Here is a 22,207-nt window from a genome sequence, read left to right on the forward strand (position 1 = left end):
GGACAGGAGGAAAAGGCTGAGGGAAGGCCTAGGGTTGGGGGTGGGGAGAGACATGTTTGTCTCTGCTTAAACGTGGCTCTCAGGGGTGGGCCTGCCTGCCTGGGCCTGGTGAATGGGCTAGTGAGTGTTGCTGTCGGGGTGGGGCGTGGGTCTTGGGGGACCATGGGGAATGAAAGCAGCTCTTGGGGTTGAATACTTGGCCCTTAGGTCCAGATGGGCTTCTTCCTGGGCTCTGCTGCTCCCTTCTCCCTGGCCTCCATTTCCTGCCTTTGACCTCCATCTTGTGGCAGGCCCAGGGCCCAGGGTGACTTCCGGCCCCCCTCTCCCAACCGTGTTCCAGCCCCATCACCTCTGGACTGCCAACTCCCAACCCTGCTGTCCTTGGCCCTGTCTCTTCTAGCAATTTCTCTTGGGTTCTGACCTAGGGAGGGAGGGATGGACACAGCAAGCCTCAGGCCCCTGCCTTTGTCGGGGGGCAGCCTGATGGTCACTGTTTCTTCTGCCCCATCGTCAGGATCCCCAGAGCTAATTCCTCCAGAGGTGAACCATGTGCCAAGCTTACCTCCCCGATCCCATCCCCCAGGGCCCCATCCTCCCTGTTGCCTGCTAAACTGCTATTGCTGGTCCTGGCTTTTTCCAGCCCTTTTGGGGGCCATGTCTGCCATCCACACCTCCTCCGTCTCCCCTCTCCTGGGGGGGGGGTCTTCATGGCACTGCTTCGTGCTGTCTTCCTCTCAAGCCATCCGAGTCCTGCTCCCGCCCCAGCAGCACACTGTGGTTTGTACGGCACTGTGGCCACGTCCAAACCACACTGTGGTGTTAGAGCGAGGGTGGGGGAGGCACCGCTGAGGCCTGGCCCTGGGAGGCCATCCTGGAGAAGCAGCACTTTAAAAAGACCCGCCTGCGCTAATGTCATGGAGTTCTGGCAAGGTGGGGCAGGGGAGTCTGAGACCCTGGAAAGAGCCCCTCTAAAATCCCCAGGCAGTCGAATACTGTTGTCAGCAAAGTGGGAGTACGTTCTGGCCCCCCAGAGCAAAGCAGGGCCTCTGCTGCCCACACCCGCTCTCCTGGCTCTAGCAGCACAGAAATATTGGCACCGGGAAGTGAGTCTGCCAATATTGGCAGTGCTGCTCCAGGCAGGGTGCTGAGAACTGCTGAGAAGGGGCCGCCGAGGGCGGAGGGGAGGGCAGCGGCAGCGACATGCTGAGAGAACTTTTTATTAGAATCTTCTGTATAAAAATGTCCATCAGACGGAGGTCAGATGGTGAGGGCACGTGTTTATCAGGAACAAGGTGGGCAGACAGCTCCAGTGGCTTTCTGACCCTCTCTCACGCAGTCCTTGCTCAGTCCCAGGTGATCCACAGGTCCTCGGGGAACAGTTGAGGGTCAGCAGGGGCGGGCTCAGCAGGAGAGTAGAGGAGCATCAGCAGAGGTCGAGAGAAGGCCAGAGTCCAGGGTCAGGCTGTCTGGAACAGGAAGTAAAATGGACCGAGATGGAGCGAGCACAGAGTATGTTTCCAAGAAAGCCTCACCTCCTCAAACATCATATTACTAACTGACCCAACCCCTGCACTGGGTGTCTTCCCTTCTGGAGCCCTTGCATGAGAAAGGGTTTCTGCTGGGACCCCCCTACCGTCCAGGTGAGTACTTCTTCCCACCCCAGCCGTGCGGGGGGGGAGGAGGATGACTCCTACCCTGGTCAAAGTTGAGTTTCCTGGCTGGAGGAGTTTCTCCTCGCCCTTCTACATCCACCAGGTCACTGTTGGCGTCCGAGTCGTTCAGAGCACTGAGTGTCACATCTGGGGGGGCACAGGCTAGGTTCTAGGTTTCCTGACTGTTTTTCCTCCTCCTGGTACTCCAAAGCCTCATGCTCTACACACCCTCTACCCGGTCTGGAATCACCAGAGTACAGAAGAGCGACCTGTCCTTTGACCCTGCCCCATTCTCTCATTGAGTCTCATAGGACCTTTAACCCTACCCTAGGCAGCAACTCCACAGCCCTCACCAGCCTTCTGTTTCTTTAGGGGAGGACCCCCAGCTTCAGGGACACTGGAGCTGCTGGGTGGAGGGGCGGTTGGAGGTGAGAGCACCCCAGAGGTCATCTTCTTGGGCCCTTTCTTAGGTGACTCAGTTGGAAGAGGGATACCAGAGTCTTCATATACTTTTCGCTTTACAGTGGTCTTTATCTGAGCCCTGAAGAGAAGAGAAGAAAGCAGATTAGAGACTCATCAGAGAAGCCGAGGGAAGAGGGGAGGGGAGGAATAATGGACCATTCTGAAGGAATTCTACTTCTTCATAAATATCCAGATCAAGGCCCTAATCCATGTGGAATAAGGGGTCCCCCTCACACTCTGCAGCTCTGCACCCACTTAGGGCCAATAGATTATGAAGAATGGGATCCCTGAACAGAGCAGCCAGGAAGGCCCTTTTCCAGATCCTCTGGGAGAGATGTATGGATGTAGGTATGTTGTGGTGATATAAAGGTAGACTGAGACTTTTTTATGGATCCTGACCAACTAACTAGTTCAGAATGCATCCCTGGAAATACTAGTCTCAAGGATGTATATAAATAGCTAGGGTGCCCTCATCATCAATACACCCATTAAGTGATCTGGGCACCTGAAAATAAAATTCTCTGACGGTCCCAATTACCATTGCATTTCCTGAACTTCCGACCAATTGCCACAATTATTATATTCTTTCAGTCTTCAAGGAAATGCTTAAAAAAACAAAGCAAAACAAAACCTAGCAACAAAGTAGCAAAGATGCTGAGCTAGGGATTCTGAGAAGAACAATGGGTCAGGAGAAGAAAGGTGCCCACCCCTCCCCTTTCTCTGCCAGCCACCCTCCCTCACACTGTCCGTTCCTTGATGACACAGCTGATGTGATTAAGATCGTCCCCAAATCGCTTCACAGCAGCCCTCAGCATCTCTATCTCCGTCTCCGTCCACTTGGCACTGTCGGAAGGGGAGAAGGGTGAGAGCAAAAACGGAAGGAGGTGTGTGTGGAGCCAGCCCACAGGCTATTCCGTGCACAGCCTCTTCCCCCTAGACTCCGGGGGCACCTTTCAAAGACTGGTAACGAGGACCTCCTTAAGAAAAGCCCCGGGACAAACCGCTAGCCACAGGAAACTGCGTCCAGAGCCACTTGAAAACATCTCCTCATCATGGACCAGCTGCTATGAACAACTCACAGAAACCAACGCAACAAGTAGGGGCCTTACAAACAGAAGCCTCGAAGATGTGGAGCAACACTCGGAGGGCTTGGGGTGGGTGGGAGACAGTCTGTCGGTTTGCAGCGGCGGGGGGTCGGGGGGGGGGGTTACTGTGGACCTGGCAGTATCCTCAACCTGTCATTCACTCATCCACAATGACCAACAACTACACTGCGCTGGGCCAAGCACAGTGGAATTAATACTGTCTCCCTGCTCTAGAGAGGGTCGTGTCCGCAATTGCATCCAAGCCACAGCTCTCGGCGTCCAGGTCCTGGGCTGGTCTCACGTACCCGGCAGGGGAAGAGTCCGACACTGGATGCAGCTGCATCGTCAGCTCCCCGAGCTTCGTGAAGGCGGCGCCCGCCGCGGAGAAGATCTCTCCAACCTAGGGGCGGAGCAGCATGACGGGGGGCCGGCAGCGCGCCGTCCCACCCCAGCCTGCGATCAGCCCGCCCCCCGCCCAGCGCGCACCAGCCGGGAGCTCAGGCAGGGGGCCCACCCTCCCGTGGCCGCCAGGGAGCGCAGTCCGCGAGGGAGGTCGAACCTTGGTGGACGCTGACGTCATGGCCCCGCGCACCTCCTCACGGAGACGCTCCGCCGCCGCCACCACCACGCGAGCTGGAAACCACGGAGCGCCGGGCAGCCGGCCGCTCTGGCTCCCGCGCAGGAAGTCCCGCCCTCCTCGCAGCCGATTGGCTGACACCCGACCTCTCCCCCCCGTCACTCTGGTCGTCTCGCTGCGCGGAGGAAGACGCGATGGAAGACGTCGCCTCACTTCCGGCTGGCTTCATTCCACTTCCGTCCACGGGACGGGACTCCTCGAAGAGGCTAGGCTCAAGTCTCGCAAGCCCGGGCCCGCCCCCTCCCTGAAAGCACAGACACCAAGCTCAGGAGAACCGCAGCTTTTTATTGTGGTTCAGGATGATAGGGCGCGGTCGGCACCGGGCCCCTCCGGGGTTCGCAGGGCCAGGGATGCGGTCTTGCCAGGGGTAACCCGGTCCGGGAGGACGCCAGATGGGGGGGACAGACGGGCTGAGGGGTCCTTAAATAGAGAAGTGGGCTGGGGAGGGAGAGCCGGGCTGCGCTCTAGCGCACCATGTATTCCTTCCGCTTATTGAGCCGAACTTGGCAGAAGGAGAAGCCTCCGAGGAGGAGGTAGAGGCCCGCGGCGATGAAGCAGTTGTAGCTGACTTGCTCGTACAGGCTGTATATGTTCTGAGGGCCGTTCCTGGGGGGTGGCGAGTAAGCAGGCAAGTGTCAGTCACTCAGCGTCCAAGGTGCACGTGCTGTGCACCAGACACCATGCTGAACGCGTTGACGTCTATAATAGTCTTCCTGACAACCATACGGGATGAGTTCTATCATGGGACCCATTTTTGCAGAAGTAGATGAAGGCTCGGGAAGGCCAAACATTAGAAGAGGCCGCATCTAAGCTGGTGGGGTGGCCACGGAAGCCTAGCTTGCAAGACTGCTCCTAAAATGCATTTTTTTTTTTTTCTTTCTGGAGCTGAGGTCCGAACCCAGGGCCTTGCGCTTACTAGGCAAGCGCTCTACCACTGAGCTAAATCCCCAACCCTTTTTTTTTTTTTTCTTTTTTTACACTTTTTAATGCTGGGGATTGAAACTAGAACCTTGCATGTTAAGCACACGTTTGCCACTGGACCACTTTATAGACAGCAGCTCTCTCCTTGCAGTGCCCCAACTTAAGGCCATAAATGTCCAGCCTTCAGCAGTGTCTCCTACATAATCCTGAGCCTAGACCCTGCTACTTCTGCGCCCAGGCTCGCCTAAGTACCCTGACCACTTACTCAAAATCTTTCTCCGTGAAGGGAACGTCCTCAATTAACACAGCGGAGTGGACATTGAAAAATATCCCGAGCATTATCTGGAAGAACAAAGGTATAGGTAGGTAGGTTGTCAAATTCTGACACCTTACCTCTGGGTGGCTCCCCAAGCTCCTCCCATTTCTAATGTTGGCCCAACATTTGCCCCTTAGATAACCAGAAAGGGCTAGGAGCAGGGTGGTTGTAGCTGGATTCGGACTCAGCCATCTGGAGTAGGGCATGAGGCAGGACCCTGGGAAGGGGGGCTGGGTACAAGGAGGACCTAGCAAACAGCTCTCCAAGGCGCGTCATTATCATGGGACCAGGCGGGAGAGAGGACGGAAACCCAGCACTTCGTATTTCTGAAAGTGAAGGCCGGTAGAGCCCCGGAGAAGGGCAAGCACACTTCATCCTCGCCTCCATCCAACTCAAGCACGTCTCAGCTCTTGTTTACCTTGAGGGGTCCGCAAACTTTACCAGCGTTGGCTCCCATTCCCAGGGTCCTGCCCCATCACCCCGTCGCTCTAGGTCCCCCCCTCCCCCGATCTAAGTTCCACCTCGTTTTCCAGCGACTAGTTAGCCAGACCCTTAATCTGTCTACTACTTCCAAAGGCCTGGGGCTTCCTGGCCTCCCAACCCTGCAACCCCGGAGCCCCTCAGGCCCGCCCCGATTCTGATTCTCACGGGGCAGCCCTCTCACCAACATGATCACTCCCCAGGCGCTGAGGACGATGCCACAGGCGGCCAGCTTCGGCCCACAGCACAGCAGCGACGCCATGGAGGAAGGAGGGAGGGGTCGCTGGAGACTGAGCCAGGCGCAGAAGCGGCGACCGGGAAGCCTGGAGACGCCGGGGCCCGGGAGCTGGATTTGGGGACCTGCGCGGCGGCGGGGGGCGTGGCCTTAGGCGCGGACCACGCCGAAGGGGCGGCGGGCGGAGAGCGCTGCGCCGGGCGGAGGGCCGAGCCTCGGGCGGAGGACGCGGGGCCAGAATCCGAAGTAGCAACTCCCGGAGTCCTCCCTGATCTAGGTAGCAGGGACGTGAGTGATGCAGGAGCTAGGGCCTGATGGTTCTTCTTCTTCACCTACCCCGTCTTGGAATGGAAGGAGCAGGCACCTCACGTGACCGGCTTGGCAGGTCACATGACCAGGAACTAGCTTTAACCTGGCGTCAGGAAAGAATCTAGTGGGAAAGAGCGCCGGCCGAGTTGAGTAGCGGACTGTCCGGTTAGGTCGAGAAGCTCGGGATCGTCTAGTTCCTCACCCCCTACACGCATCCCTTAGTCTCCGCTGGTCTTCTGGGATGGAGGAAACGGGAAGCGAGATGGTGAGATTACTCGGCGTGGAGGTCTGTCGCCTCCACCCAGGCGCCCCTTTGACACTTTCAGAGACGCTTTGACACTTTCAGAGGAAAAAGGAAGAGCCACTACCTGAGGCTGAGCATCCTGCTGGGAGGACGGTTTTTTACATAGTTGAGGTCGTCTTGACCCTAGAAATGCTTCACTTGAAATACAGTGTCGTTCTAATGCCACGTTCAGGGGAAACATGGGGCTGGGAAAAGCAGACTCATTGGACATGTTATGAAGGCAAGCAGACTTGCTAAGTGTGGGGGAGAAAGGAGTAAATACACTAAAAGGTCGCTGTTGCTTCCCTCTCCACTAAAAAAGCTGCAGCTACTTAAGACAGAACATCAGACGTGCCGTGGTCACAGTGCTGTGTGGAGACACTCCGGCCAAGGCAACTCTTAGCGAGCATTTAACTGGGGTCTCCCTTACAGTTGCAGAGGGTCAGTCCATTCTCATCATAGTGGGGAGCATGGCAGCAGCCATGGCATGGCCTGGAGCAGAGCGACACCCTGATGGGTGGCGGGGAGGGCCAAACTGACTGGGCCTGGCCTGGGCTTTTGAAAGCAAAGCCCACTCCCAGTGACATACTTCCTCTAACAAGGCCTCCTCACCTCTCCGAATCCTTGTAATCCTTTGGAACAGTTCCACGCTCTGTTAACCAAGCATTCAAATCTGTGATCCTATGGGACTGTTTTCATTCAGACCATCACAAGGTGTAAAAATAAGAATAGGCCTTCCTCTCCAAAACAAATTTGCTAACTTCACTAGTGAGAACTATATTTGTAGTATGTAGACGTGTTTAAAGAACACCCCCTCCTCTCCAGGGCTGGGTCCAAGCTCCAGGCCACCAATGGAGAAAAAATTTGCACTGAGTTCGGTATACTCATGCTAGTGAGGACAATGGCCACAGAACAATCGGGAGAATACATTTTAATTTCAAGACCCCAGAACCAAACAGAGGAACCCTGCCATGGACAAGACTCTTGTGGCATGTTTGTTTGTCTGTCTTGTGGGTATTGGTCTCGGTTATGAAAGAGAACCTGCGATTCCTGGGTGGTAAGCAGTTTGAAACAAGGGTTCGCTGCCTCTCTTTGTTTGCAACTGTTGGCAAGGGAAGCTGTTTGGGGGAATGTTTTCTACTTGGGGCCAGCAACACCTTTATCCAGGGTTTGTGTTCAAATTGGGAAAGTGGGGGTCCAGGGGAAATTGTCAAGGAAAAGAGTTGGGAATTTACAAGTTGGCTCTCAAACATGAGGGCTGGTTCCTGGCAAAGGGGAATTAGCTGAAATAGTTGGTTTCATTCAGAAATATTATTTTCCTCTCCACAACCCTGGCTGTTGAATGTTTTTCTAGAAACTGGAATTTTGGGCCTGAGGCTTGTATGAGTTTAGACCAAATGTAATCTGAAATTGTACATGGCCCTCAAGCAAAGCACTTTTATTTTCTCTTGTTTGCTAGTCTTTTTTTTTCCCTTTGTTTGTTTGTTTTATTTATTTATTTATTTATTTATTTTTAGACAAGGTTTCTCTGTGTAACAGCTCTGGCTATCCTGGAACTTACTCAGTAGACCAGGCTGGCCTTGAACTCAGAATTCTGCCTGTCTCTGCCTCCCAAGTGCTGGGATTAAAGGTGAGTGCCACCACTGCCTGGCTTTGTTTTTGTTTTTAAATGGCTGGAGAAAAAAGCCAAAATACTGCAGTGACATGTGAAGTCACATCTCAGTGTCCATACCTAAAGTTTTATTGGAACATAGTCACACTCGTGATGTTGGTGGCCACTTTCATGGTACAGAGAGGTTAGTAGTTGTGGCAGAAAGCATATGGCCTACAAAGACTAAACTGCTCTTCTTTTTTTTTTTTTTTTTTTTTTTGGTTTTTTCGAGACAGGGTTTCTCTGTGTAGCTTTGGAGCCTGTCCTGGACTAGCTCTGTAGACCAGGCTGGCCTCGAACTCACAGAGATCCACCTGCCTCTGCCTCCCGAGTGCTGGAATTAAAGGCGTGCACCACCACTGCCCGGCGTAAACTGTTCTTTACAGCAGAACATTTAGTGCCCTGTGGCAGAACCCTGATGTGGAGTGTGTTTAGTCAGGAGAGGAATTAGAGTCTTAACAGCAGATGTGAGAAGGCATGGAACCAAGAGAGCAGAAGCAGCCCTAGAGCTGATGGGATTCCTCTGGGTGCCGCCACCTCAGGCTCAGATGGTGATACTGTTCTCTATGCGGCTGGGCTTGAGGTATTCATAGGGCAGGTCAAGTCGCTCATTCCGGGCTATAATCTCTCTTTCCAAATTTCCCAAATCTGCTTGAAATCGGCTGAGCACAGTTTTGGTCCTGGGATCGGAGAAATATTTTTCTTTGTGTTGTCCTAGGGGTACCTGGGACAGAATGGATCATTCAGGTTCCAGCTCGAAGACACCCAGCCCCTCACACTGATACTTTCCTCCCAATTGTTACTTCCCTCTCCTTGATCCGTACTCACCATGTCTGGCTGGAGGCGACCCAGATGCCATGTGATGGTCATTTGAAGACAGGACTTCTGAATGTCAGGTAGAGAGCCCATCACCGTCTCCATAGTCACGCCTTCCTTGTTGGTGGGTGGGGGCATCCTCATTGTGCATGGAGCATTAGGTACCCAACCGTACCAGTCCAGCTGGGGAAGGAAAGTGACTCAGAACCAGGTTGTAGGATTTGAATCCCCACCTCTCCCTTGGCTATCCCAAGGTCCAAACACTTGCTTCCTGGGCCCCGGGCCCTCTTCTCTCCGTACCTGGCCCTGGTTGATGGCGGCATGCTGGGCAGTGCACGTGAAGACACACATGGTAAGGAAATGGCACAGTTGAGCCCGGGTTTGGAAGGAGATAGGGAAGCCTGCAAGGAGAAGAGCAAGATTTAAAGGCTGTGGATGAGAGGAGAGAAAGCAAGGATGCTCTATATCTTAGAACGGATGTGTGGAGTTTTTATTTATGTAGATATATTCGTATCAGATATAGGTTCCAATACTGGCCTGTTACTTACATCTTGGTTACTTTAGACCAGAGGTTCTCAGCCTATGGGGGTCTCAGTCTTGACACCCCACAGGGGTCCTATATCAGGTGTTCTGCATATCAGATATTTACATTATGATTTATGACAGTACTAAAATTACAGTTCTGAAGTAGCAACAAAATAATTCTTATTTTTAATTAATTTATTTATTTATATTTCTGAAGGACTGCAGCATCCTTTTTTCAGATTTATTTATTTGTTTTATGTATATGAGTGCTCTACTTGCATGTACACCTTTATGCCAGAAGAGGGCATCCGATCCCACTAGAGATGGTTGTGAGCCACCATGTAGTTGCTGAGAATTGAACTCAGAACCCTCTGAAAGAGCAGCCAGTGCTCTTAACCACTGAGCTATCTCTCCAGCCCGACGCAACAAAATAATTCTAAGGTTGGAAGTCCGCAAAACATGAGGAACTGCATTAAAGGGTCGCAGCATTAGGAAAGTTGAGAACCAATTACCTAACCTCTCCACATTCCAGTTTTTTTCCATCTGCATAATGGATGAAGTTGTTCATGCATATAATCCCAGCTCAGAGGTAGGAGGCTTGTGAGTTCCTGGCCAGTCCAGCCTACATGTAAAGTTCCAAGCCAGCCTGCACCATTGTCTGGACTACACAGTTAGAGCCTGTCTTTAAAAAAAAAAGCATCATGCTGGGCGGTGGTGGTGCATGCCTTTAATCTGCCTTTGTGAGGCAGAGGCAGGTAGATCTCTGTGAGTTCGAGGCCAGCCTGGGCTACCAAGTGAGTTCCAGGAAAAGGCGTAAAGCTACACAGAGAAACCCTGTCTCGAAAAACAAAACAAAAAACAAAACAGAACAAAACAAAACAAAAAGCATCAAAATCATCTGTTTTTAAATAGTGCTCAGAAAATATTAGATACTCTTATTGTGGAAGGATTAGGGGCTGAGCAATCAGTTATTCTAGTTGATTAAGAATTAATGATGTGCCAGGCAGTGGTGGCACATGCTTTTAATCCCAGCACTTGGGAGGCAGAGCCAGGCGGATCTCTGTGAGTTCGAGGCCAGCCTGGTCTACAGAGAGAGATCCAGGACAGGTACCAAAAACTACACAGAGAAACCCTGTCTCAAAAAAAAAAAAAAAAAAAAAAAAAAAGAATTAATGATGCTTCTTCCTATTTCTAGACAGAGAATTATAGTCTCTTAGTTACATAATGGAGAATAAGAGAAGTCCTGAGCTGGGCCTGGTGGCACATGCCTGTGACCTCAGCACTTAGGAGGCTGAGGTGGGAAGAACGTAAGTTCAAGGCCAGCTTTCACCGTGTAGTGAGTTTGAAGCCCAGTTGGCTTAATGACCCTGTGTCGAAACAACAAAGCCCTGAGTTTACCTCATGCCAGTTACTTCACAGTACATGTGGGAGATGTGAGTTGAGCTGGTGCATATATAACTGCACCTGTTTTCTGGATAAGGAAATCAAAGACCAGAGAGAGTAAATGCTTGTCAAGATTACCCAGTGGGGGAAAACAGAAGCTAACTTTGAACTCGGTTTCCTGACTGCTATTCTATTACCCATTTTAATTTTAGCATACTTCCTCTGAGTGCAGCAGGAAAATTAGGTAAAAGTGAGCTCTGTGAGTTGAGAGAACAGAGAGGAGAGGGGCTGAGAAGCTGTTTGTGGAAGTTAAGGTTAGTATTTATGGTATGGACTGAATGTTTGTGTTTCCACCCCCAAGTTAATACTCTGAAATTATTTGCCAATGTGATGGTATTTGGACAGGAGGAGTCACTGGGACTTTATAAGGTCATGAGGTTGGAGCTCTCATGAGAGATGGCAGTGTCTTTATGAGACAGGACAGACATCTAGTTTGTCTCTCTCTGCCATGTGGTGCCATGGAAGTCACTTGGGTCACCTGAATAGTGCCCACCAGAACCCAAACATGCAGGCACTCTGCCTCAGACTTTCAGCCTCCAGAGTGGTGAGAAATAAAGGTCTGATGTTTAAGCCGCACTGTCTGTCTCATTATTCCAATCCAGACAGGCTAAGACACTGAATATTTGTTGCAAATTTCAAGATGCAGATACTGCTTGAGGAGATGACCGGGAGAAGAAGGTCTTTTTGGACACATGAAGCCAAAAGGTCAGGACCGAGAAACACTAGAGAATCTTGGTCCTGCAGGAGTGGAGGTGGGGAACCCTTGCCTCCTCAAGGAGAGGCTCTCTCCAGGAGACAGGGGTTTGCTGCATTGCAGGGTCTGGCCACGGCGGCTCTGCTGTGCCGTAAAGAAGCAGTGGATGGGACTCAGGGTGGTGGACGTCGGGAGGGGCAGTGACCGAAAGAAACCTCAGAGCCAGAGAGGAGGAGGCCTGTGTTTAGATAGCCCTGGAAAGGCTCGTTCTTTCAGGAGCTAAGGGAGCAGGGTGGAAGCTGACCGGAAGTAGGGAAGCTGGACAGTGAGGACCAGATTAACCCAAGCGCCAAGGACCTGGACAGTGAATTCAGATTTGAGCCACAGCATGCAGATAGTGTTGAGGTGTAGAAATGACATTGTAGTCTGGCAAATGTGCAGCATACCAGAACCCTCTGTGTGTGGATGGTAGCGGGCAGGAAGAAAAGGGGTAGTCACGGTGGGACATGATGGGCTTTGGTGGGAAATTTTCCCATTTATGTCTCCAGGTAGAGAAATAGGGAACCATGAGCACAGAATGCCACAAACCCCAGCAGGGACTGGACAGAACTCATCATGGTTCTGCGCTAGCTGAGTCCCATGCTATGGCAAGTTATAGACATGGCCGAGGACTTGAGTATGAGCTGATGGCCAGGGCCTCTTGAGGAGGACAACCTGGTATATGGGATGGTTCTGGGTATTTGGAGGCATGGAGGATGCTTTCATGGATGGAAGGGCAGGTGTGATTGGGGAGTTCTGTTCCTGAGGTCTGGGGAGGGATGCTTGTCCCTGGGACAGATCTTACCTCTATCCTGGGCATGGCACAGCCCCACCTCAGTGATCTCCCGACACCAGGCTTGCAGCTCTGGGTCTCCCCTCACAATGTCATCACTCTGGTAGAAGAGGTGGACCATCCCTTCCACGTACCTGTCCAGAGAAGGGAGCTAAGCCGAGAGCAGAGGCTCCAACCTCTCACCTCTTTTCTGGGGTCAACTCTCATCTGGCTCCCACTCCTGGGTTGGATCTACCAGATTTGTGTTTTGAAATTAATTAATTGCAGTATTAGGGGTCAAAATGAAGGCTTTGCTCATGCTAAGCAAGGGCCCGTCATTGAGTTACACCCCAGGGCTCCGGTATATTCATGTAAGGAAAAGAGATGTTAGTCATTCTACACATCTACACATGACTGCTAGTCACTCCTGACAAAGCCCTGGTTCTTCCAGATCCCCCAGCCTCCGATCTAACAGCTGTCCTCTTCTGTATCCTGCCCCTACTCCAGTCTCTGTTTTTAAACCTGACAACTGACTCCACCTGTTCCTTATCTCTCTCTCTCTCTGGGGAGAGACTTCTGCCCCAAGCCAGCTCTCACCCAGGCCCTCTCACTCACCTGGCAGTGACTTCCCAGAGCTGTAAAGCATCCTGAGCATAGAGAGCACTTGGGAGATTCAGCAGGCCTCGGTCAGCCAGGTCGTCAGGAGGACAGAGGGAGCAATAGGTCAGTTGAGCCATTGCCCGAGTGAGCAGCTGGACATGGCCCCCTCCGCCTGTGCTCACTACCTGCGACAAGAAAGTTGACAGGTCTTGATGGGTGGAAGCAGGGTTAGAGAACCACAGGCTATATGGTGCCCAGACATGGAGTTTTCAGATTTAAAGTCATGTGTATGAATGAACAGGACTCATAGGTTAGTTAAGGCATAAGATTTTCGTGGAAGTTGGTCTGGCATCCCCAAGTGTTCTGACTGTCAACCCAGGCTGGGAGATTAGGTGGCACCATACCCCCCCCCCGCTTACCTGATCAAATATTCCCCCATCTGAGATGAGCTGGGTCCGGCTTCGTGTGTTGATTTCCATAGTGTAACGGATGTGGGGTACTAGGAGCTGGGGTGGAGATTGAAGGGAGCTGCCTTGTAGGACCTGACACCAATGTCCTGCTGTCCTCTTAATGCTCTGCTGCTGCCTTGGCAGGCTGGACCCTTAGTTCTCTGATCACTCATCACAATCACACTCTAAATTCCTCAGCAGTTGTCCTGCAGAGCCGTGGTGACTAGGATTTCAACCCACACCCTAGCAAGTTAATTACTCTTTAATGTGCAATATCCCCACCTGCCAACAGGGGGCAATAATAGGCGTTTATCCGAGGGACCTGTAGTGATGTGTGTGATTGGTGTCTACATAAAGGATCCCTCAGTCATTCTCTTTACTTCTACCTTGAGTGTGGGTGTCTTTTAGGGGCTCTCAGGGCCTTTTGATTTTCTTATATTCTATCGTTTATATCCTCATAGCTTAAACTAGCCTGCATATTCTTTGAGTGCCCCTCCATTCTTTGGTTACTTGCTGACTGGGTTTCTTCGGGTGTGGCTTGTGGGAAGGGGATATGAAGCTATCTGCTTACACCGCAGAGCTGTCAACATCCAATCTGTCCCCCAGCCTTGATGGTACTGCTGGGTCTCCTCTCTCCTCTTCCTTGGCTGGTATAAAAATCCACCTCATTCACATACATTCCTTTTGTCATCTTTTTTTATACAGTACATATTCATATTTCATCTAATTTTGGTGTTTATCTGAAATGCTTATGCCAAACACAGGAGCTGCTACGTGATCTCTTTGATTTTGAGATATCGAAGCAGCTCACATGGGTCTGAGATTGTGAATGTCATAGAAAGCCCCAAGTCACTTGAGAAGAAAAGATGCCTGAGAACAACTCTGAAGAAAAACTGCAAGAACTTATTAGATCGCATTTCATGTGCATCACATTACAGTTTATGTCCTGTATCCTTTAACAGTCCTAACCGACCTTCCGTCATAATTTTAAAATGTGCCCATCTAGGCTGGAGATGTATCTTGGGTGGCAAAATGTAGCATGTACAAAGCCTCCAGGTTCAGTTTCCAGAGCTCCATAAACTGGGTGTGGCAGTGCATGCCTCTGATCCAAGCATGTGGGAGGTGGATGAAGGAGGATCAGAGAAGTTTGGGGAAGTCTTTAGTTAGAGTTTGAGGTCAGCCTGGGTTGGATGAGACCCCTGTCTCAAAAGCAAAACAAACAAACAAACAAAAAAGTGGACATTTGGAAAATATCAAGTAAGATTTAGTATTTAGACCCTGACCATCAAAGTCCAGATTCTCCACAGTAAGGTAGCCCTTGGGACATCAGCACATTTAGCCCTCCAGTGTGTCCTGTGATGGAGTTGTTAGGGTGGATGGAGACAGGAGGAGGCTGAGCCAGAAAAGAAAATTTCAAGTGTGAATATAGGCTTTAACTCTACACACTGAGTAGAAGATGCAGGTACAGGTGGCATCGTGGAGTAAATGAAATCCAGGGTACTATTAATCAGCCTGTGTTACCAAAGGGGTAATTCCAAAGGGTCACAACTGTATAGGCCAGGCTTGGGCAGTCAAAGGGAAGCACCCAGCTGGAGGGATTTAATTGTTCTCCTTACCATATTCCTCACTTGAATACCCCAACAATGCTTTACATACTGTGCAGCTAAAACAGACACCTCATTTTGCCCTGAAACTACCCTGACAATCACTCCCTTTAATAGGCTTGCACCAGTTTTGGGATATCTGGCATATTCTCTATATGTGAAATGTTATGAAGATTTTTCAAATCTTTTTATTTTTAAAATACATTATTTTATTTGCATGTAAGTGTGTATGGGCACATGTGTGTCTTGGTGCCCATGTGGAGGTTGGAGGACAACTTTTGGAAGTAGATTCCCTCTGTCCCCCACCATCACGCTGCTGGGGCTACAGATGAGCCACTGTGCTTGGATTTTGCATGGGTGCTGGGGATCCAAACTCGGGTCCTCAGGACAAGCATTTTATCCACTGGCCATCTCCCCACCCCAGTTGGTTCTTCATTTGTCTTCTAAGGTAGGAGTAATGCTCCCTCCACTCCCAAGTGACAGTGTCTCAGATAGATTCTAAGCCCACTGTGACACTGTCACATGTTTGAGAATCTCAGAGCTCTCCCTCATAATGGTCCTGAAGAGGTGTTAAGTGACTCAACTTGATTAAAATAAGTTCCAAAGTGTCCATAGTTTCTGTCTCCCGATTTTCACTCAGAGATTGCTATGAAGATTTTTGCTGTTGTATCTACCTCCTTTGAGTTGTGGAGGGTGGAGACAGGTGGATCCCAGGGACTTGCTGGCCAGCCACTCTAGCCAAAATGGTGAGCGCCAGGTCTAGTTAGAGACTTTGTCTCAAAACATCTCATTGGGTTGTAAGGGAAATGGGACAGAGGGCAGAGTCTGTACCTTAAAGATAGGGTGCAGTCCTGGGAGGCACCTCATGGTGGCAACAGCGATGACCTCAGCCACCAGATGAGTGTTCAGCAAATGGAACTGGAGCTCCTGCAGTTGGAAATCTGAACTTCGGACCCAGATCTTAGCCAAGAGCCAGGCAAGAGGAGGATCTGAGGGCAGGAACAATGTTGGAGCTGGGGAGCTGGAACTGGGAGGCTGAATCTGGGAGAAATCAAAATTGAGTTTTCATGGAACTTCCCCTCTGTGACCCGGTGACAGTTCTTGGGGGGCTCTCTGACTAAGCAAAACTGTTTCCTTCTAGCCGCTTACACTCAGGTAGAAGGAGGAGACACCTGCCCCTCTGCTTTCCTCGCTAGGCAGCTGAATGCAGGCTGAATGATGGGACGCAGGGGTCCAGCAAAAATGCGGTGGGGCTCAGAGATCAGGTGATGGAAAGGAGAGCAAAAGCTTGCGGACGTGAGCCAGGTGTGGTGGTCTTCCTCTTTAATTACTCAGGGAGCAGAGGCTGGCAGATCTCTGTGCTTTCAAGGTCAGTCTGGTCTACATGGTAAGTTCCAGGCCAGTGCTTGTCAATGACTGATGTGAGTGTAGGTAAAAAGAGTTAGTCAACAATGGATTTCTAGAAGCAGAGGACGCTGAGAGATTAAATATGGTTCTCAGTGTGGTCCTCAGCTACTTAATCTCAGCATTAATTTGGAACTTGTAAGGAAAGTACTTTCTTAGATCCACCTCAGATACACTGAACCAGAAAGTCTGGGGGTGGGACTTCACAAATTTCCTTACCCTCGACTGCCTCCTGCAGGGCCTTGTGTGTGCCTGGTGAGTACTGTGTGCGGAGCTACACCCACCAAGTACTTGAGGTGATTCAGAAGCACACTAGTACTTGAAAATTGCTGGTAATAGGCAAGAATTGTTTGTTTGTTTGAAGATCTTAATATGTAGGTCAGGCTGGCCGGAAACTTGTCATGTATCCTTGGGTAGTCTTGAACTCAGGCTCCTTCTGCCTCCAGAGTATTGAGATTATGGGTATGCACCACCACACCCAGCTGCTTCTGTGACTCATGAACAAGCTCTTCCATTTGGGTGAGCTGGGGGAGCTAGGCTGTACAGTAAGGGTAGCTCTCAGAAGAGATAGGGCCTGGGAGCCAGGGACCTAGAAACTGGGGTTCTGGGTGCAGAGGTCTAAGGGAACAGTGTTAGGAATGAGATACTTAGGGAGCCTCACCTGGATAGCCATGGGTAGCAGCTTCCCACTGGGGGTCATCCTCAGCATGACAAGAGGGGCAGCCAGGTACTGCTGCTCTCCTCGGATCACGTTGGCTGGAATTCCATCCAGCAGAATAAAGTCAACTTCAAACAGGGAACCATTCTGGAGAAAGGGATGCATCCATTTTTAGAGGTCAAAGTTCACACATAAAGGGACCAAGACAAAGGGAAGAAGACACTTAAAGACATTGCTTCCAGTTTCTTGTCATTGTCATCCATCAATCCCAGAGTTCTATTGGCAGAGCTACAGTATCTGGTTGACCCACTTCCTCTCATCTTAAACTGAAATAACGACCCAAACACAAACCATGTTGATGAGGGTAGATGCCTCGTGTGGGGCTATGTGTAGCAGATCTGGGTTCGGAATAGGCCTGCTCAATCCAGTTTGTACCATAAGCACTAGCAATGTGACTCTGTGTCCAGATGGCCAACCCCCTGACCGACCATTCCCAATGGCCTTCGCTCTGCTCTTGGCTCCCATCAGCTCAGCAATCCCTCTTCTGCTCTGTAAGAATCTCACCTACTCTGAGGAATATTCCACAGAGCCTCCTGAGCTGCTGAAGCCACTGAACACAGTGTGCATAGGCCTATCCTCCTGGTGACCAGTTCATCCTTCCCAAACTCAGCTCTTTACAATTTTCCAGAAAACTTCCTCAATCACCCTACTCCACAGCCCAGGTGCCGCCTTTTCACCTGTCAAGATCACTGGGACCCAGGGAAATGACATCAGCTAGAGTATCACAATTCCTTCTAATGTCTCTGGACCCAGCCTGTGGCCTAGGGATCCTCCTCTTCCCCCATTCATGCTGGAGTTCCTTGTAGCTTTTACATGGCATGGCCATTTTTCAGATTTTTTTTTTCTCTAGCAAAAGGCATGCACCAAGGGGTGCCTGCTTTTCTGACACTTGACATTGGTGTCTCAACCGCAACAGTCTTACACACTAGTCATGAGAAAACAAGGCCAGGCGGAGGAAGGTACCTGGAGTTCTTTCTCCAACTGAGCTTGGAGCTCCTCTGTCCCAGAGGGCAGTACCAGCCTGGAGGGCAGAGAGGTGGAGCGTCTCAACAGCATGGGGTTGGCACCATTGAGGAACTGGTAGCCAAAAAGCTCATCATCCTGCCAGCACCGGTGAACCGTCTCTGTAGGGTGGGGTGAGGCACAGAAAGGAAGAGGAGATTTATTGCAGTCTAGATGTTTCTGTTCTTCATGTTGGACTTCGGGCATTTAAGACTATCCTATGCTCCGCCCATTTTGGTATGTCATTTTGGAGGCCTTGGTGAGAATATCAGGTGTAATATATTTTAATTTGGCAAGGAGCTACAGGAACCATGCATGGTAATGAAAAGGGACCCCTGGGAGGTCATGGAGATCTGAGAAAGCCACTCACCAGCCAAGGCACTCTTCTGGCCCCAGAAGATCTGATCAAAGTCTTCCAGACGGTTCCAGCTTCTCAGGAGGGTATAAACACGTTTGAGACCCATTTCCAGAACCCTAGAACAGGCGTTAAGACAGGATCCCATTGTCTGAGCCTTAGTTCCTCACCAGGCTCCACTGTGCTTGGATCTCCCGGCTCTCCCTGCCTGGCTTCTTTTCTTACCCTGCCCTCAGCGTCCATTCAAAGTCCAGCCTCTTCTCCTCATGGAATCTCACATTGAGAGGTAGGTCATCCTTACAGTCTGCCGCTATTGTCTGAGGTAAGCCTTCCTTCCAGGTGGCCCAGCTAGAAGTTGGGGACAGCACTTCAGGGAGAGTGTGGAGATGAGTAGTGGGGGTGGGGCAGGGAGAGGCAGGGGCGGTTGGGAGGCCTGTGGGTGGATGGTCACCAGTAGGTCTGCTGTCTTTCCTTCAGTTCCTTTTCTCGATGCTTCTGGAAGACATCCAAGGCATTGTCTCCTGCCAGGCGGGCTGGGGAGAGTTAGAATCAGCTGCGCTTCTTGTCTGGTTTGGAGCACACTCTTCCTCCCTCCTGTCCCTGTTCTTTCGGTAGCCAGTTTGTGTTTCGTGTTTCTGCTGAGTTCTGTCGTCTTATCTCTGGCTTTACCTCACCTGACTGGCTGATTCCCTGACCTATCCATCTGGTTCTTGCTTGAGCTCACAGTTTCTCTGACTTCAACCCGCATCTTGCTTCCAGACCAGCTATCTGCCATGTTTCCTTGTTCCTTAAGCTCATAATCCCCTACCGACCTTATTTCATCAATGTGTAAAGTTGGGAGAAAAATCACCCTAATTAAGGTGACAAAGTCTTGGTCACCGACACCACACCTATCGGTTGCTCCCTGTTGCTCTGGCTAATCTCACACCCTAAACATCTGGACACCTTCACCCGTACGTTCATTGCCTGGTTTCACTCTCCTGAGCGCATCGACACTCTGTAGTTACCGACTTGGCCCCGCGTGGCTTAGATAAGACCCACCCATCTCAACACCCGGGTTGGTGTTTCTACCCACGCCAGCCTGGCTTTCCTTTCCTCGCTCTCTCTTGTTTCCCACGGTAAACATTTGAAGTTCTGCAGCCCTCCTGCCAGGTGGTCCTCACTACTCCAATCAAACCAGCTGCCCGTCACCCCTTCCTGGCTGCCTGGTTGCTGTTCTGCGAGCCTGTCACCTTGTCCCTGCCCTAACTTGTTCTGAATTACAGAACTCGTCCTGTTGTTCTTTGCTTCTCTGTGTCCACAGCTCCGTGATCTACATCCTATTTGGGAAAACAGGGTCTCCAGACCGATTATTGCCCTCTTTAATTCATTTGCAACATCACTTACTCTGGGAAACACTTGGAGAATTCATAACTTCTTCCCATTTCCTTCCCTGCATCCCTGAAACTCACTGCTCCAGCGCCTGTCCATCCTTTCTCGAGGTTCCTCGCCTCTCCTCTTTAGCTCACCCCCCACCCATCACCTCCCGCACTCCCCTTTCCCTCGGGCCTTCGCCCACTTCCCCCGGGTGAGACGCTGCCAGCTCACCTGTACCCTCGGGCAGGCTTAGTACTCCGTCTCCCTGCACCCAGCGGTAGCAGGGGAACACTGCCTCGGCACTTGTTCCGGGCCCCTGAACCGTGATGAGGTTGCAGAACCAGGCGTCGTCCACCACTGTGTGCAGTTTGTTCAGCTTCACAAACTGCAGTGGCCCCAAGTCCTCGGTAACATCGAAGTCAAACTCCTCCTCCTGTGGGGACCAGACTCGCCAGAATTGGGAGAAGCCTTCCGGAGACGGAGCAGCCCTTTGTGGAGCCTCGGTTTACCGCAGCGGTCAGAGAACACCCCTCGCTCCCGCTCTCCCTCCCTCTTCCGCCCCTAACCTGTCTGGTGGGTCTAAGGTGTCCCGTTTCTGTGGGGAGACCAGAGTCTACAGCGCGCTGTCCAGAGATTCTGAGCGGATGATGGAGCAGCAGCATCACCTGTCTCATCCTGGTCCTTGAGCTCCCACCACACTGGAGCTCGGAGGCGCTTCAGGACTGACCACAAGTCCTGTATTTACATCCGCTCTGGGGCTCTCTTTGCAGGAGGAGTCAGAGGCTTCCTGGGCCAGGGTCCGGGAAAGGAGACCAGCCTAGGCCAGTAGTTGACCTCACTCCCTGCGTCCCACCTCCCCTAAACTCCATTGCGGTGGTGTTGTCACAGCCCCTAGCCAACTGTCCCTTGCCAACCTCCCACCCCAGCCCGGACACTGCCCGCTAACCTTGCCCCGCGCGGGCCTCAGCTGCAGCTCCAGTTTCACCTCCCGATGCGCCCCAACCAGCCACAGCTCCACTCGGTTGAGGGATCCCGAGAAGAGCCAGGCCCCAGTGATCGCACGGACGCGGTAGCGGCCCATGGCGCCCTCTGGCCCCTCCGGAGGCGGCGATCCAAGCAAAGTTCAATTCGAAGACCGCCCAGGGCCACCGTCGCCTCAGGGCCAGTTCCAAGGCTTTAAAAGATGGATCGGTGTCCTCGCCCTCACGACTTCTAGACACTCCTCCCAAGTCCCCGCCCTAGACTAGCCTGAACCTGCTAGTCTAACAGGCTTTGGGGAAGGGCTCCCTGCCTTTGGGTTAGCTATGGTGTGGAAGAAACTAAAGGTGCCCTGGCAGAGTGGGGTGTGGAGGGGGGCTTAGAGCTAGATATGACAGGACCCTCTAGAGCAGTGGTTCTCAACTTTCTCAATGCTGCGACCCTTTAATACAGGTCCTCATGTTGTGGTGACCCCCAACCATAAAATTATTTTCTTTGCTACTTTATAACTGCAAGTTTACTACTGTTAGGAACCATAATGTAAATATCTCGGTTTCCGATGGTTTTAGACAACCCCTGTGAAAAGGTCTTCAAAGGGGTCAACTCATAGGTTGAGAACCACTGTTCTGGATTTACAAAGGATTCCCCCAGGGCAGGACCATCCAGGCTCGAGCTAAGAAGGCTTAGGAGACTCCCCAAGGTCTCTGGGTCTTTAGGATAACTTGCAGAAAGGTTGAACCCGGTTTTCAAATGGAGGAGGGAAACAACTCTTTTCTGGGCTGAGACCAGAGGAATGCTTCTAGAAGGTGAGACTGGGAGGGTCTGAGGGATGCCCAGCTGCTAGGTCAGCTCTGGTCCTCCAACACCCCCAATGCTCTGTACTGCTTTTGAAATCTGCCCTTCCACAGAACCCCAGGGATTCCCAGGCTGCCTTGAGCCCCAAAGGACAGCATTTCCAGACTTACAACCCCAGCTCTCCCTTCTTCCCCCACCCCCAGCTTCTCTCCCACTCCCCTGAATATCAAGACTTTAAGATTTCAAATACACCAAATGTCATGGGCCAGACATCTTGAGAAAGGCCAAAAACAGTGAATGCCACATTTTGTCCAACCTCCAGACAGGGGGTGCAGGAAAGGGTAGGTTCCCAAGAACACCAGACTATGAGGGTGCAGTGTAGAACCAGTTAGGAATCCAGCAGATGTGGGTGGGTCCCTGAATTCACTCCTCTCAGGGAAGGAAAGTGAGCCCTTTTTCAGTGGATCCCAGGGTGGGTTTTCTACCCAGGTTATCTCCTGGTCTTGGGTCTCAGAATAGGGAAAGTCATGAACTCAGAATGATGCTTGTTAGGGACTTTGTAAACATTGAAAACTGGTTCAGACTCAGACTTTGTCCCCTGTACAAGTCTCTGTTTAGGTTTTTGT

At 51.4% G+C, this 22,207-nt stretch overlaps 3 protein-coding genes across 9 annotated transcripts; all 3 read right to left on the reverse strand.

Annotated features, from left to right (window-relative positions):
* Positions 1-1,201: 1,201 nt before the first annotated feature.
* C8H17orf49 (chromosome 8 C17orf49 homolog) lies at positions 1,202-3,919 on the reverse strand. 7 transcript variants are annotated; one of them, XM_036197624.1, is made up of 6 exons: positions 3,759-3,916; positions 3,505-3,599; positions 2,856-2,957; positions 2,006-2,193; positions 1,695-1,799; positions 1,202-1,462 (listed from the first exon to the last, which is right to left on the reverse strand). In XM_036197624.1, the coding sequence occupies exons 1-6, from the start codon at positions 3,777-3,779 to the stop codon at positions 1,458-1,460; spliced, it is 516 nt and encodes a 171-aa protein (XP_036053517.1). In that variant the 5' UTR covers positions 3,780-3,916; the 3' UTR covers positions 1,202-1,457. The 7 variants fall into 7 exon arrangements, with proteins under 7 accessions (XP_036053517.1, XP_036053516.1, XP_036053520.1 ...); XM_036197623.1 differs by having other exon boundaries at positions 1,202-1,466; XM_036197627.1 differs by lacking the exon at positions 2,856-2,957.
* Positions 3,920-4,101: 182 nt separating this feature from the next.
* Rnasek (ribonuclease K) lies at positions 4,102-6,136 on the reverse strand. The gene is made up of 3 exons (XM_036197631.1): positions 5,738-6,136; positions 5,023-5,099; positions 4,102-4,442 (listed from the first exon to the last, which is right to left on the reverse strand). The coding sequence occupies exons 1-3, from the start codon at positions 5,813-5,815 to the stop codon at positions 4,301-4,303; spliced, it is 297 nt and encodes a 98-aa protein (XP_036053524.1). The 5' UTR covers positions 5,816-6,136; the 3' UTR covers positions 4,102-4,300.
* Positions 6,137-8,370: 2,234 nt separating this feature from the next.
* On the reverse strand, positions 8,371-20,235 carry Alox12 (arachidonate 12-lipoxygenase, 12S type). Its single transcript, XM_036196613.1, has 13 exons — positions 20,040-20,235; positions 18,904-18,985; positions 18,678-18,800; positions 18,468-18,571; positions 18,059-18,219; positions 17,039-17,182; positions 15,805-16,014; positions 13,340-13,426; positions 12,936-13,105; positions 12,354-12,475; positions 9,148-9,248; positions 8,860-9,030; positions 8,371-8,755 (listed from the first exon to the last, which is right to left on the reverse strand). The coding sequence occupies exons 4-13, from the start codon at positions 18,559-18,561 to the stop codon at positions 8,576-8,578; spliced, it is 1,440 nt and encodes a 479-aa protein (XP_036052506.1). The 5' UTR covers positions 18,562-18,571; positions 18,678-18,800; positions 18,904-18,985; positions 20,040-20,235; the 3' UTR covers positions 8,371-8,575.
* Positions 20,236-22,207: the final 1,972 nt, after the last annotated feature.

The sequence above is a fragment of the Onychomys torridus genome, chromosome 8 (assembly GCF_903995425.1).
Source record: "Onychomys torridus chromosome 8, mOncTor1.1, whole genome shotgun sequence".
Lineage (NCBI taxonomy): Eukaryota > Metazoa > Chordata > Mammalia > Rodentia > Cricetidae > Onychomys > Onychomys torridus.